At 45.6% G+C, this 14,494-nt stretch overlaps 1 protein-coding gene across 4 annotated transcripts in view; it reads left to right on the top strand.

Moving 5' to 3' along the window:
• Positions 1-3,622, top strand: part of CHKA (choline kinase alpha) — a 292,703-nt gene extending 289,081 nt beyond the window's left edge. For all 4 annotated transcript variants that reach the window (XM_040410247.1, XM_040410243.1, XM_040410245.1 and 1 more), the window contains one exon: positions 3,563-3,622. In XM_040410247.1, the coding sequence (XP_040266181.1) occupies positions 3,563-3,622 (60 nt within the window). The remainder of the gene's footprint in view (positions 1-3,562) is intronic.
• Positions 3,623-14,494: the final 10,872 nt, after the last annotated feature.

Genomic DNA, 14,494 nt, shown 5'->3' with positions numbered 1-14,494 from the left:
GTAAAATGGTAACATCAGGAGTTTTCTTACTATTATGTAAGTTAACAGGCTACTTAGATAAAACTTAAACCATATTTATTGGAATACAATTTCTTAAAGGCTGTGTACACCTTCGTAGGCAATTTTTTTTTTAATGATTTTTTTTTTATGATTACAAAGTGAAAGTAAAAAGTACACACAGCTAGACAAATAGTTAACCCTTTCTGACCGAACAGTTCAAACTTTTTTTTAATAAAGACCAATTAAAAACGTGAATTTTAGCCCAAAATGTGTATAAGTAAATATACACATTTTGGGCTAAAATTCACATTTTTAATTGGTCTTTATTAAAAAAAAAAGTTTGAACTGTTCGGTCAGAAAGGGTTAACTATTTGTCTAGCTGTGTGTACTTTTTACTTTCACTTTGTGCTGGTCATTTAATAAACCTGATCTGTAAATTACTAAGAAGTCATGAACACTTAATTAAGCCACATTCTTATCGGTAAGCAGAGTTCTAATGAGTTTATGATGTCAGAGAGCAGAGATAAGGAGCCTGTCAGATTAGGCTACTTTCACACTCTGGTTTGGTGTGGATCTGTCATGGATCTGCACAGACTGATCCGTTCAGATGATACAAACGTCTGCATCCGTTCAGAACGGATCAGTTTGTATAATCTTTAGCATGGCCAAGACGTATCCGTCTTGAACACCATTGAAAGTCAATGGAGGACGGATCCGTTTTCTATTGTGCCAGATTGTGTCAGTGAAAATGGATCTGTCCCCATTGATTTAAATTGTGTGTCAGAACGGATCACTCTGCAAGCAGCGTTTTGGTGTCCGTCTCCAAAGCGGAATGGAGACGGAACGTAGGCAAACTGATGCATTCTGAGCGGATCCTTTTCCATTCAGAATGCATTAGTGCCAAACTGATCTGTTTTGGACCGCTTGTGAGAGCCCTGAACGGATCTTACAAACAGAAAGCCAAAACGCGAGTGTGAAAGTAGACTTAATCTTAGGAAACTTCTGAATTTGACCTCAGGAAAAAGTTAGAAAAGCTATATATGTAGGTGCTGCAAATACATAGAATCATGTGCAAGTCTAAATGGGAATAAAATAAATATTTAAAAGGGTAGATGCTATATTTAGTGCTTGTAGTACTAGGATTGCCTGGGAATAAATAACTTTCATAGGTGCCCGCAGCCTGTCTCTGCTATGGAAAGATTCATGCTTAAAGGGGTTATCCCCTGATTAATGTAAATAATCAAACATCATCTAGTACAGTACAGGACATGGATCTAGAGATCTCCCACTAGATTGCTCCAATTGCTCTGCTAGATTTGTATCAAGCTGGCAGCTCAAGGGGAATGTCCTTTCTCAGGAGGGCATGTCTTTCTTCTGTGAGCTCTGTCCCTATCACTGCTCAGGAGGCCTGTGTGGCCTTAGTAAGAGAATGAAATAAGAAAAAACAAACCGCAAGTGGCATTCAAAACAGTAGGAAAATCCAGCAGCAGGCTCAGGATAAAATCCAATTTCTTTATTTCTTCATTATAAAATTCATAGGCTGACCAGACAGGCAAGGTCTATGCATTTCGACTATACGTCTTAATTATGACCATGTGGTCGTGGTCATGATTAAGACGTGTAGTCGAAACGCGTAGACCTTGCCTTTCTGGTCAGCCTATGAATTTTATAATGAAGAAATAAAGAAATTGGATTTTATCCTGAGCCTTCTGCTGGATTTTTTCTACCGTGTTGATTGATTCCGGATCCGTGCACGACAAAGGAGGATGGTGGGTGAGATGAAATCCCTTTTTTCTTATATTTTGAGCAAATGGCGTTATACAGATAACTTTTATTAAATAATTCAGTAGCTATACTAAATATTTAATTACATGCAATTACACATGTATTCAGGTCCAGGTGCTGGTTTGAAAACTGTAGAATATTTTTTGTTAGACAACACCTTTAACTGCAATCTGCATCTCTGGTCCTGAGCTCTGCTCCCATGTGTCTATCTTCTGGTCTCCAGCTTGTTTACTTCTTCATGCGCATGATCATCTGCTCCGCTACAGCCAATAATTGGATTCGGCGGTGGGTGACATGTCCACAATTTTTGGCTGCAGTGGAGCAGATGATCATGCCCGTGTAGGAGACAAATTTAAACTATGGACCATAAGATGGACACACAGGAGCCAGTTTGAAGGACCAGAGCACCAGGGAGTAGGCAAGTATGATTTTTTTTCCATAGCAGAAGCAGGCTGTTGGCACCTGGAAAATGTACTTATTCCTGGTCTTCAGAGGAGGAACTTACTACTGAGCAGCACAGTTTCAAGCATTGTAACGAAGGGCCTTGGAGCAGCATGAAGATACCTAGCATAAGGGCTCATGCACACGACCATTGCCCCGCCGTGGCCGTATTGCGGCCCGCATATGGCTGGTCCGCAATACACGGGGCGCCGGCCATGTGCACCCCGCATCACGGATGCGGACCCATTCACTTGAATGGGTCCGCAAACCCGGAGATGTGGTGCAGAAGCAAGGACCAGAACCCCACAGAAGCACTACGGAGTGCTTCCGCTGTGTTTCCGGCCATGCCTACGCACAGCAAAAAAGTGCAGTAGTACATTCACAACTTTTTTGCGGTGTAGACCTTCGGATGCGGATTCCTATTCAAGTGAATAGGTCCGCGATCCGCATACGGCTGCCCCATGGTAGGTGCCTGTGCATTGCGGTCCACAGCACGGGACCGGCCAGCACACAGTCGTGTGTATGAGCCCTAAGGGACAGGAGAGAACACAGGAGATGTAAGAATTTGCTTATCTCTGTTGTGTGTGTTTTTTTTTTTTTTTTTATCAAATAGACTTAGACTAGACTGTTCTACATTTCTATGAAAGTTAATACTTTAATTACACAATATTAATGTATTTTTTAAGCTGGAGTTGGTAAATTTCTTTATTTAAAATTATTTTTTACCTTTTGACCTCACAGTACAAGTTAACGTTTTAGTATTTAAATTTACTAACTGGTGGTCACTCAGGACCTATTTACGTTTTTGGATCATGTACTGTTTATTAGATTAAAACTTTACTTTTATTTCATATTTATAATATATATGTAGTACATATATATTAAAAATATGAGGTAAATTTCTTTAGGCTCTACCCAAAATTATCTTTGACTCCATCTCCATAGCCCTAATTTTCAGGCCAATGTTCAGAGGAATGCATGTTCCCAATAATTAGCCCGTATAATCATGTCACCTGTCAGCCCTGTTTTGTCTGCTGATTTGCATCTTTCATCAGAATGAGAGATGCATGTATATCAGTAGACCATCTCCCTATGTAATCAGTAGAACTGAATAAGGGAGGAACGACTGTGGTAGCAATCTTCCCCTGCCCCCATTCACTCCATATACTGTAGGCCTGTGTAAGAGGAGCACTAATGTGTTTATCGTTGATCATGTTCATCCTGCCCATAAGTTGGGCTGTCTAATAGGGCCTTAATCTGTTTATTGATAAAGCAAAGACATTGAAAGTGGAGAAAGTTCCTTCAACTTGTTTTAATGCTGTTTTTGTTTGCGTAGGAATATGCCATGGCGAGGTTTGATGCCTATTTCCTACATAAGAAGAAATTAGGACTGTGAGTCCATCCTGCATGAACGATGATTGGAAAATTACCCAGCTCTAATACTTTCATTCATTTGGAACAGAAGAATGGTTTACAAAGAACTTACCATCACCCTGGTTGTTTACTAAAGCATATTGAATCTGTAATGTGAGTCAATATTGTCTAGATTAAGCACAGTGGAACAGCCATTTGCTATTGAGTATATATTTATGATAATGAACTCTTATCAGTTCATTAGGAGCTACTAATATTCATTATTGATCTTGTTTTTTGTTTTGTAACATTTTAGTAGGTGTTCTTGCATACATTCTTGTATTTCCAGACAAATGTGGGCAGTCTACCATAGTTTCATTTTCAAATAGTCTTCTATGTGAAACTTAAAATTATGACAAGATTTTATGCTCTTGACGAAGTGCTAATTTGGAAGAAGAACTTGGCAATCGATTTTAGCGGGGCACTTTGTAATATATTATAGAAATAGAAATCTTGCAGATGTCAGATATGTTTTAAAAGGGTTCTCCGGGCTTAAACTTTTTTGGGGTCTTAAAAGTTAACCTGTTGAGAAAATATTATTGCTCACATACTTACCTTCCAGAGTGCAGCCATTCTTGATCTGCCTCCCGGACAAGTGGTCCCTCAAGATGGCTTTTCTGAGCTTCCGGGCAATGTCAGTCGTCTTCTGTTCCTTTCTCCAGCAGGAAACGGAACGTCACCGCCCCCTGCTGGAGAAAGCTCCGGCCAGCAGTCTTCACCAGTGTGCATGTGCAGGACCGCCGGCCGTCAGTCGCTGTATCATACAGGCTTCTATGTGAAGCCTGTACTGACTCCTGCACAGCGCGATGTGAGCGCTGTGCAGGAGTGACAGCATAGCGATCAACCACAAAGGCTGATCGCTATACTGTGCATGTCACAGGGGCACTGGATGGCAAACAAGGGGGGTCAACTGATGGCAAAAGTGGGGCACTAGATGGCAAACAGGGGTACTGGATGGCATAAGGGGGTCACTGAATGGCACAGTTATGGGTGCGCTGTGGATGGCACAGTTATGGGTGCGCCGTGGGTGGCACAGTTATGGGTGCGCCGTGGATGGCACAGTTATGGGTGCTCCATGGATGGCAATGTTATGGGGGGGCCGTGGATGGCACAGTTATGGGGGCGCCGTGGATGGCACAGTTATGGGGGCGCCGTGGATGGCACAGTTATGGGGGCGCGTCACTGATCCACTAAATAAGGTTACTGTCCGTGTGCGATTTACATTTTTTTTGCAGTTTTAAGTTCTATGGGTTTTAGATCTGCATTATGAGGACCAGAATAGGACATGTTCTATCTTTCACAAAACTGGTATACGGATGTGGAAAGCAAATGGATGTCATCAGTGTGTTTTTTACATTCGTGTGTCAGTTCCAGTAAAGACAGAACATGTCCTATTCTGGTCTTCAAAATGAGGACCTCAAATCCATAGAACTCAATAGGAGTGCAAAAAATGCGGATCGCAAAATGGATATGGTCGTGTGCATAAGGGTTTAGATACACAGCTCAGCAGACAGGATCATAGAAGATATGCTTAGATACACAACTCAGCAGGCTGTGTCATACAAAATGGGATTTAGACACTGAGTGAGAAGTAGATTCATGTCTGGGTGTAGTAACATGGACACAGGAGTTGTAGTGGGTGGAGCTGCTGCAGACAGAGCAGTGTGGGGGGCGTGGCCAGCCTGTGACTTGTAACTCTGCACTGCAGCCAGGCTTGTGTATCAATAAAGTTATGTATTCAACAAAACAAGAAGGGGAGAAAGTAAACCGATCTGCCAGGATAATGTGATATCTTCCAGGGGAGAAGGAAAGCTCAGACATAAAAAACAGGCATTGGGGGATTATGTATGCATGGTGAGGGGTGTTAGGAGCACATAAAAAGAATGGACCGGACAACCTCTTTAAGGCTGCCATATGTACATTATTGTATTGGCAGCTGAGAACAGCAGGTTCAGCCAACAATCTAATGTAAGTAAAGAGCTCCCAAGTGTCTTCTGACAGATGCTGTCAGGGAAGAAAAAAATTGAGAATTTAAGGAATTAAACTAATGGACCCAAACATTTCTCGCCCGTTAAATCCCCAATAACTCCAGCTTCAGTGGTTCCCACCGGTCTTTATTTTCCTGGGAGCAATGATCTGCTGTACATCCCCTTGAGCGCTGCAGCCAATCAGTGTCCTCAGCAGTCTCTTGCCGTACAAGTTAGCATCACAGCTTAGGCTTATGATTCACGGATTAGCAAGTTGATAGCTTGTCATCGCTCCAAATAAAAAGAAGTGGCGGGCAGGGACCACCAAAGCATTAGCAGTGGACGTTTTTTTAAAAAAAAAATTTAATATAACCTGTAACTAGTTAATATTTTAGACAACTCCTTTAAACTAAGGCCAAAAACATCAGTGCTTCATGATTATAAGTCCTAAATGTAGATAAAACTCAAATCAAACAAATGAGTCAAACACATTACACTTACAGTATTTTAGTATAATGATCCAATATCACATGTTTTCAAGTGGAAACCTTTGCTTTGAGTATCTGGTGCGGCCCTGTTGGGCAGCAATAACCAACTAAATATTTCCAGTATTTGTAGATTAGTCCTGCATATCGGTTTGAGGGATCTTAGCCCATTCTTCTATAAAACAGCTTCAAATCTGTTATGTTGGTGGGTTTCCTCCTATGAACTACTCTGGTCCTTCTACAACATTTATATTGAATTAATATCAGGACTTTGACTTAGCCATTCCAAAACTTTAACTTTATTCTTTAAGTGGCTTTCTCCTTGCAGTCCTGCCATGCACACCATTTTTGTCCTGATGGTGGACTTACAAACAATATTAGTTCATGTGAGGAAGGCCCTTAGTTTCTTAAAGGTTACCTTTGGTTCCTTTGCGACCTTGCAGACTATTACATGCTTTGCTCTTGGCATGATCTTTGTTGGTCAGCTACTCCTTCGGAGAGTAATAATGAACTTGAATTTTCTCCATTTGTATACAATTAGCCTGACTCTGGATTGGTGGAGTCCAAACTCTTCAGGAGTTGGTTTTGTAACCTTTTCCAGCCTGATGAGCATCAACTACTCTTCTGAGGTCTTCAGAAACCTCCTTTGTTTGTGCCATTACACTTCCACAAACGTGTCATACTTAGAGATAGATGGATGCCTGCTCTTTAAATAAAACAGGCTGCCCTCTGACACCTGATTATTTTCCCATTGATTGAAAACACCTGAATCTTTCACCTTCAAGTCATCTGCTAATCCTAAAGGTTTACATACTGTACTTTTGAAGGGTTAACAAACTTTCAAGCACCACTGCATTTATACTACAGTTAGTGTTTCTCTTTCATTCTGTTATGTTATTTGATACTGTGAAATACTAAAACACTGTGGGTGGAATATATCATAAGTGTATGCCAGTTTTCTGGTGTTTAGAAAGTCAACTACCTTGCTGCAAGTGACCTTTTGTGCGAAAATTTGCACCTTTTTGCTGTTTTTCGACACTTTTTAAAAAAAAGTTTGAAAGTTTGTATTAGCATTGAGCAAATCGGGTTCGGATTGTTGTATCCGAACCAGATTCATTTAAAAACTTTTGTAATATGGGCTCCTAATTACTGTAAAATGTATGTCTTCCGGACGTCTTCCTGAAGTTTCTGCAAATATCGCGAGACTTAGTTTGTGTCGCTTCTATCACGTCAGTTCGTTTATTGGCATAAATTTTTGTATCAAAATGCTAAGCTGAACTTGGCTTAGTGCCTCATTAAAGAAGCAGAGTTTAGCTTTGTATTTTGATACAATAATTTGACAATAAACAAACTGACCTGATAGAAGTGAGATAAAGTAAGTCTCATGATATTTGCAGAAACTTTGCAAAGATCTCCACAGAGAACATACATTTTACAGTAAGAAGGAGCCCATATTAAGGTAGTTTTCAAAAGAAGCTGGTTTGGATGCAGCAATCCAAACCCTAGTTTGCATGATTAGCTTTGTTAAGGCGGGGAATACACGGAAAACTTGGCTGCGACACACTTCGTGCAACCAAGAATCAAAGTGTGGCAGTGCATCCACGACTCTAGAATTGAAAAAAAATCCAATAAGGTTGGATTTTTCTTCCTTCCCCAGGGTCATGGTTGAGGCAGCTTGCAAATCACACTCGAGCCTATTAATTTTTATGGCTGCACTGCTACACATCAATCCTTGGGTGCACAACAGATGTCACAGCCAGTGATGGCCAGTTCGCATTGTTCGCCCGCGAACATATGCGGGCTGCCATCTTTTTTTTCACAAGTCCGGCGAGCCGGTCTGAAAACAAGTGCGGTCAGCGGGAGCAGGCAGTTCCGAGAACAGCCACCTTCATCGGGCTGTTATCGGAACTGCCTGCTCCCGGTGACCGCATTTATTTTCAGACCGGCTCGCGGCACAGGTAAGGGGTTACCTGTGCCTCGCCGGACTTGTGAAAAAAGATGGCAGCCCGCATATGTTCGCGGGCGAACAATGTGAACTGGAGTAACATTTTTAGACAAAATTGTTGGGTTTAAAGGTCAAATTTATCAAACCATGTACAATATTTGATAAATTTGGCACAAAGTATTCCAATGCAGACTCGACCATTCATGATAAATTCCCCTCCTTCACCCCATCCATGTATTAATACTTTCTTTTTAGAGCGTGTTTACAATTGTTTATGTCCATATCCTCCATGTTTTTTTCAGTAAAGGAAAGACTGATATGAATGTGATGGCATAAATAAGCCTGAGACCAATTCCTTCATATAATTTTTTTGTCAATATTCAAAATTCCTGAGAAATGTTTATGTATTTACTGTATGTTTAATGTAATGCACTTTTTTATTTTACTTCAAATTTAAATCTGTATTTTTATATTAAAAGTGTATTGATTCTCATTGAGTCTGGTTTTATTTTAGGGTTTTCTTTTTCCTATAAAGCGTGACTTTTTTTGGCTCAGAAACAATGGCACAGATTGCGGCGCGAAGGTTATTTTCACAGTAATCTGCGACTTTCCTTGCTCACACCAGGTCTAAAAAAAAAAGTGGACGGGAAGGGGAAGGGCTGGCAGTTTTAAGCGTAGAAGATAATATATCCATCCATCCACTACCGTAAAACTTAAAGGGGTTGTTTCACTTAATCAATTTGCATTTATCATGTAGAGAAAGTTAATACAAGGCACTTACTAATGTATTATGATTGTCCATATTGTTTACTTTGCTGGCTTGATTCATTTTTCCATCACATTATATACTGCTTGTTTCCATGGTTACAACCACCCTGCAATCCATCAGCGGTGGCCATGTTTGCACACTATAAGAATAAGCGCTGTCCCTTCTGGTGGCCGGAACTGTAAGAGTGCACATAGGCTGATGCTTTTTCCTATAGTGTAAAAGCATGAACACTGCTGATGGACTGCAGAGTGGTCATAATCCCTGGAAACGAGCACTGTATAATGTGATAGAAAACTGAATCAAGCCAGTAAGGCTACTTTCACACTACCGTTCAGAGCGGGTCCATCTGATGTCTGCTCAGACGGATCCGCTCCTATAATGCAGACGTTTGTATCCGTTCAGAACGGATCCGTCTGCATTATAGTTTAAAAAAAATTCTAAGTCTGAAAGTAGCCTGAACGGATCCGTCCAGACTTTACATTGAAAGTCAATGGGGGACGGATCCGTTTGAAGATTGAGCCATATTGTGTCATCTTCAAACGGATTCGTCCCCATTGACTTCCATTGTAAGTCTGGACGGATCCGCTTGCCTCCGCACGGCCAGGCGGACACCCGAACGCTGCAAGCAGCGTTCAGGTGTCCGCTTGCTGCACGGAGCGGAGGCTGAACGCTGCCAGACTGATGCATTCTGAGCGGATCCGCGTCCACTCAGAATGCATTAGGGCAGTACGGATGCGTTCGGGGCCGCTTGTGAGCCCCTTTAAACGGAGCTCACAAGCGGACACCCGAACGCTAGTGTGAAAGTAGCCTAAAGGAGGCAATGTGGACAACCACAATACATTAGTAAGTGCCTTGTATTAACTTTCTCTACATGTTAAATTCTATTTGCTGTAATGAGACACAGACCCTTTAACCCCTTATGGACCGGGTTCATTTTCACCTTAAGGACCAGGCCATTTTTTGCAAAACTGACCAGCGTCACTTTATGTGGTGATAACTTTAAAACGCTTTTACTTATCCAGGCCATTTTTCGTCACATATTGTACTTCATGACACTGGTAAAATGGAGTCAATAAAAATCTTTTTTTATTTATAGAAAAATACCAAATTTGCCAAAAATTTTGAAAAATTTGCAAATTTCCAAGTTTCAATTTCTCTACTTCTATAATACATAGTAATACCTACAAAAATAGTTATTACTTTACATTCCCCATATGTCTACTTCAGGTTTGGATCATTTTGGGAATGACATTTTATTTTTTGGGGATGTTACAAGGCTTAGAAGTTTAGAAGCAAATCTTGAAATTTTTCAGAAATTTTCAAAAACCCACTTTCTCGTACTTTTTTCCATTGGGGGACACAGACCATGGGTATAGCTTAGAGGTATTAGTAGGAGGGACACTATGCAAATACAAAAGAGCTCCTCCTCCTCGGGCTATAACCCCCCCCGACTCCACCAGGGGAAGCTCAGTCTTTGCTTAGTGTCTGGTGAAGGAGGATGACACTCCCTTTTGACTACTCCTTTTTGTTATTTTCTTCTAGATGGGGACGCAGGTCGGCATGGCGCCTTCCTGGACCCCCATGGAGTGCCCGCCGCCGTCTTTGGGACGCTGCCTGGCTGCCTCCATTATCCCCCAAGAAGGCAAGTGGATCCGGGCTCGACCTGTTAACTCCGACATCCCACCAGCACCTGGGTCACCTGCTGCTGCCCTCCATCCAGAGCACTGTACTCAAGGAGTCAGATGTCTGAAGAGGTGAGCCCTGCTGGTACGGAATAGAGGGAGAAGACTGCAGGAGCAGATAAGTATGGCTTCCCCTCTTACCTCCCCCTCCCTCCCCATGCCCCTCCTCTCCCTCCCTTTGGGATTTGGTGGCGGCTGGCTGATCAACTTTCTAATGAGGGAATGGATGGGCTGCCTGAGTGCGGGGAGATGGATGTGTTCTCTGTCAGGGCTTTGGGGGCACTATACCAGATCTGGACAGTGGACTTTTAGAGGAGGCCCTTACTCTGCCGGGTACCCTCTCTCGGTTACCATCATCGGTACCTGTCGGCTCCCAACCAGCCAGGGCCCTCCATTTATTCTAGGCCCGCCGACACTGCTATCATCGGTTCCTGTAGCTCTGGCCCTGTTTTAGGGTGGAGCCTTCCCTCGGCAGCTCCCAACCAGTGTCGGCCCCTCTGTTTATTCTAAGGGCCGCCGGCGCTGCTGTCATCCACCGGAGGATGAGGACATTTTTATTTACCCCCGCCACGCCGTTCCCGGAGCCGGACGCTATTTTTTTCATAGGAGCGCGCGCGCTCCTTTTTTCGCGCCGCTATGACGTGTCGGGGGGGCGGAGCCTCACACTTCGCTCTGGTGTTTTGCTTCCTGTGGATGTCGTTCCCGGTGGATGTCGCTGCTATTGCATGAATGGTAGGACATGTTAGCTCTTTTCTTCTTGCTGAAGCTTCTAGGAACATTGTTGTTGTGGCCATCATGCCTAAGCCTGGGCCCCCACTTAAATCCGCAAGTCCTCTTCTCAATCGGCCAAGACCTCTTCTCAGATCCAGTGGGGTCCTGTATGAGGTGTCTTCTGCGCCTTCTGTCTCAGGTATTTGTGCCGCCCGCCCTGCTCCTGCCCTGCCCCATGTGGACAGGTTCATCCTTCTCCTCCTTCTCTTGCCAGCCCACCCCCCTCCCCCATCCCTGCGGAGCCTGCGGTTCCCGCTTGGTCATCTGCCATGTCCAGCGCAGCCGCTGATTTGGTCTTAGTCGCCAAGGCAGCCATGTCCTGTAATCTGTGGCGCCAACCACTCCGTATCCTCTCAGTGGTTCCCACAGTGGACGCCTGACTATGAAGAGGCAGCGTGAGTGGCAGCATCCCACCTCGGATGACTCAGTTTCCTCCCCTCGCCTAGAGGCGCGTTCGGACGGCACTCCCCCCTCCCTAGGGAGCACAAGTCTGAAGGGGAATTATCCGGCTCAGACAAGCCATGTTCCTTTTGGAATATAGGGCATTTTCAAATCCTGTGGCGCCAACCACCTCTCAGTGGTTTTCCACAGAGGATGCCCGACTACTAAGAGGTAGCGTGAGCTGCAGCATCCCTCCTCGGATGTCTCCGTCTCCCCCCCATCGCCTAGTGGCGCATTCGGAACGACTCTCTTCCCCCCCCCCCCCAGGGAGCGCAAGTCTGAAGGAGAATTGTCCGGCTCGGACCAGGTCATGGAGCGGGACCCCTCGCCTAAGCTCTCCACCATGGTGGCTGACTTAGTGGCGACTGTCCGAAACACCTTTAATCTCCAAGGGGATTCTCCTCCTTCCACTAGTCGGGAGTTCCCCCCTTTTTCCGTCCAGGACGCCGGAGGCTACCGCGTTTCCGGTCCATGAGGAATTTTCCACGGTCATATCCAGGGCCTGGGGCCATCCTAACATAGTTCTCGGCCACAAAGCGCATGAATACACTTTATCCTTTCCCTGCTGACGGCGAGGAGAGGTGTCTTCTCCCCCTAAGGTGGATCCCCCGGTGGCCAGACTAGCCAATTATACGGCCCTCCCTGTCTTAGACAGCTCCTCTTTGCAGGACGCTGTGGACAGGCGCATAGACTCTCTTTCCAAGTCCATTTTTCACTGGCAGGCGCGTCCCTGCGACCTGCCTTTGACTCAGCAGGGGTGGCCAGAACCCTCTCGGTGTGGTTACAGCGCCACCACCAAGAACTGGCGGAACAAGATGCGTCTACTGACACACTGGATTTGGTTCTCCAGATGTCTCAGACTTCTAAGCTTCTTTGCGAAGCTTCTAGGGACATTGCTTCCCTCTTTGCCTGCATGTTGGCCATCTCGGTCATTCAGCGCAGAGAGGTCTGGTTAAAAGTGTGGACGCCGACGCCTCCTCCAAACGTTTCCTCGCTAATCTCCCCTTTGGGGGTTCCAGACCTTCTGGGGCTCAGCTAGGCGAGTTCATCTCTGCTGCCTCTGGGGGCAAGGGCACTCATCTTCCCCAACCAAGGTCCAAGCGCACTTTTCGGACCAGGTCATCCGGCTCCGATACTAGTCCTTTTGTCGCTTCTCGTCTGGTAGGACGTCGCCTGCTTCCTCCACTGGGAGTTTCAGGACGCCCGCAAAAGGCCCTCCTTCAAACACCAGTCTTCCTGGCGCTAGAGGGCCCAGTCAGCCCGCCCTGCTGCTCCTAAGCAGTCCTCCGCATGAAGGGGACTTTTTGATGACAGTTTATTCCCTTCTGGACCGGGGGGTTATTACCCCAGTTTCCCCAGAGGAACAGGGCACAGGTTCTGGTCTAACCTGTTTGTGGTCCCAAAGAGCAAAGGGTTGGTGCGTCCGATCCTGGATCTAAAACTATTCAACACAGGATGCCTATCTGCATGTCCCGATCGCAGAATCTCACCAGTGATTCCTGCTCTTCGCCGGGGGTGGTCGACTCTATCAGTAGTCTCCCTTCTTTTCGTGTTAGCAACCGCCCTTCGGGTCTTTACAATATCCTAGAGTCGCTCATGGCGCTTCTTCATACCAGGGGCTTTCCTTGCTGCCCTACCTGGACCTACATTCTGATCCAGTCTCCAAGTCGTTCCAGTTCCAGAACGCAGTGTCACATCTGCTGCGCTCCCAGTGTCTATCCATCCGGGAGTGCATGCGGGTCCTGGGTCTTATGGTAGCCTCCTTCGAGGCCGTTCCATATGCCCAGTTTTCACACTCGTTTGCTGCAACAGGAGATACTTTCCCTCTGGGACAAGACCTCTCGGGGTCTGGACGATCGCATCCGCCTGTCTCAGCGGGTTCGGACAGCTCTCTCTTGGTGGCTGTTTCCTTTGAACCTGAGGTCGGGAAGGTCCTTCCTCCCATTCTCCTGGACGGTCGTCTCCACCGATGCCGATGCACGCACGGGTCAAGGCGGGACCCGCAGTCGGATGGTGATGCAGGAGGTGACGAGAATTCTCCTGTGGGCAGAGTCGCACGTTCTGATATTGTCGGCAGTGTTCATTCTAGGGATAGACAACTTGGTGGATCCAGGCGAGTGGTCTCTGCATCTGGATGTCTTCTAAGACGTCCGCCACAGATGGGGCCGTCTGGACGCGGACTGGATGGCGTCCAGGCTCAACAGCAAGCTCCCGGTGTTCCTGACTCGCGCACGAGTTCCGAAGCCGTCTACGCAAGGTCACGGCAGAAGGGATTCTGACCGCTCTCATCGTCCCAGAATGGCCTCGCCGCGCATGGTTCTCAAACGTGGCTCGGATGCTGGTGGAATCCCCATGGCCTCTTCCCGACAGAAAGGACCTACTGTCGCAGAGCCCGCGCTTTCACCGGAATTTACGGTCTCTTCGTTTAACGGCGTGGCTGTTGAAACCGCCATCCTGGAGAAGAGGGGGTTCTCGGATTCAGTTATTAGAACCATGATCAGTGCGAGGAAGCCGGCTTCCTCGCGGATTTAGTATCGTACCTGGAAGGCCTTCCTGGCTTTTTGTGAGAACTCGGGGTTCCTCCCCTTCGCTTTTCCATCCCGATGGTGCTGTCGTTTCTTCAGTCCGGGCTTGAGATGGGACTGTCGCTGAGTTCCCTGAAAGGTCAGGTTTCGGCGCTGACTGTCTTTTTCCAGAGGTCCCTTGCTCTTATAGGTCCTGTGCAGACTTTTCTTCAGGGGGTGGTACATTCGGTTTTCCCGTATGTTCCCCTTTTGCCTCCTTGGGATCTCAAT

This window comes from Bufo bufo, chromosome 10 (assembly GCF_905171765.1).
Source record: "Bufo bufo chromosome 10, aBufBuf1.1, whole genome shotgun sequence".
Classification (NCBI taxonomy): domain Eukaryota; kingdom Metazoa; phylum Chordata; class Amphibia; order Anura; family Bufonidae; genus Bufo; species Bufo bufo.
Note: the sequence above shows the minus strand (reverse complement) of the source record. Positions and strands in the feature narration are given on the sequence as shown.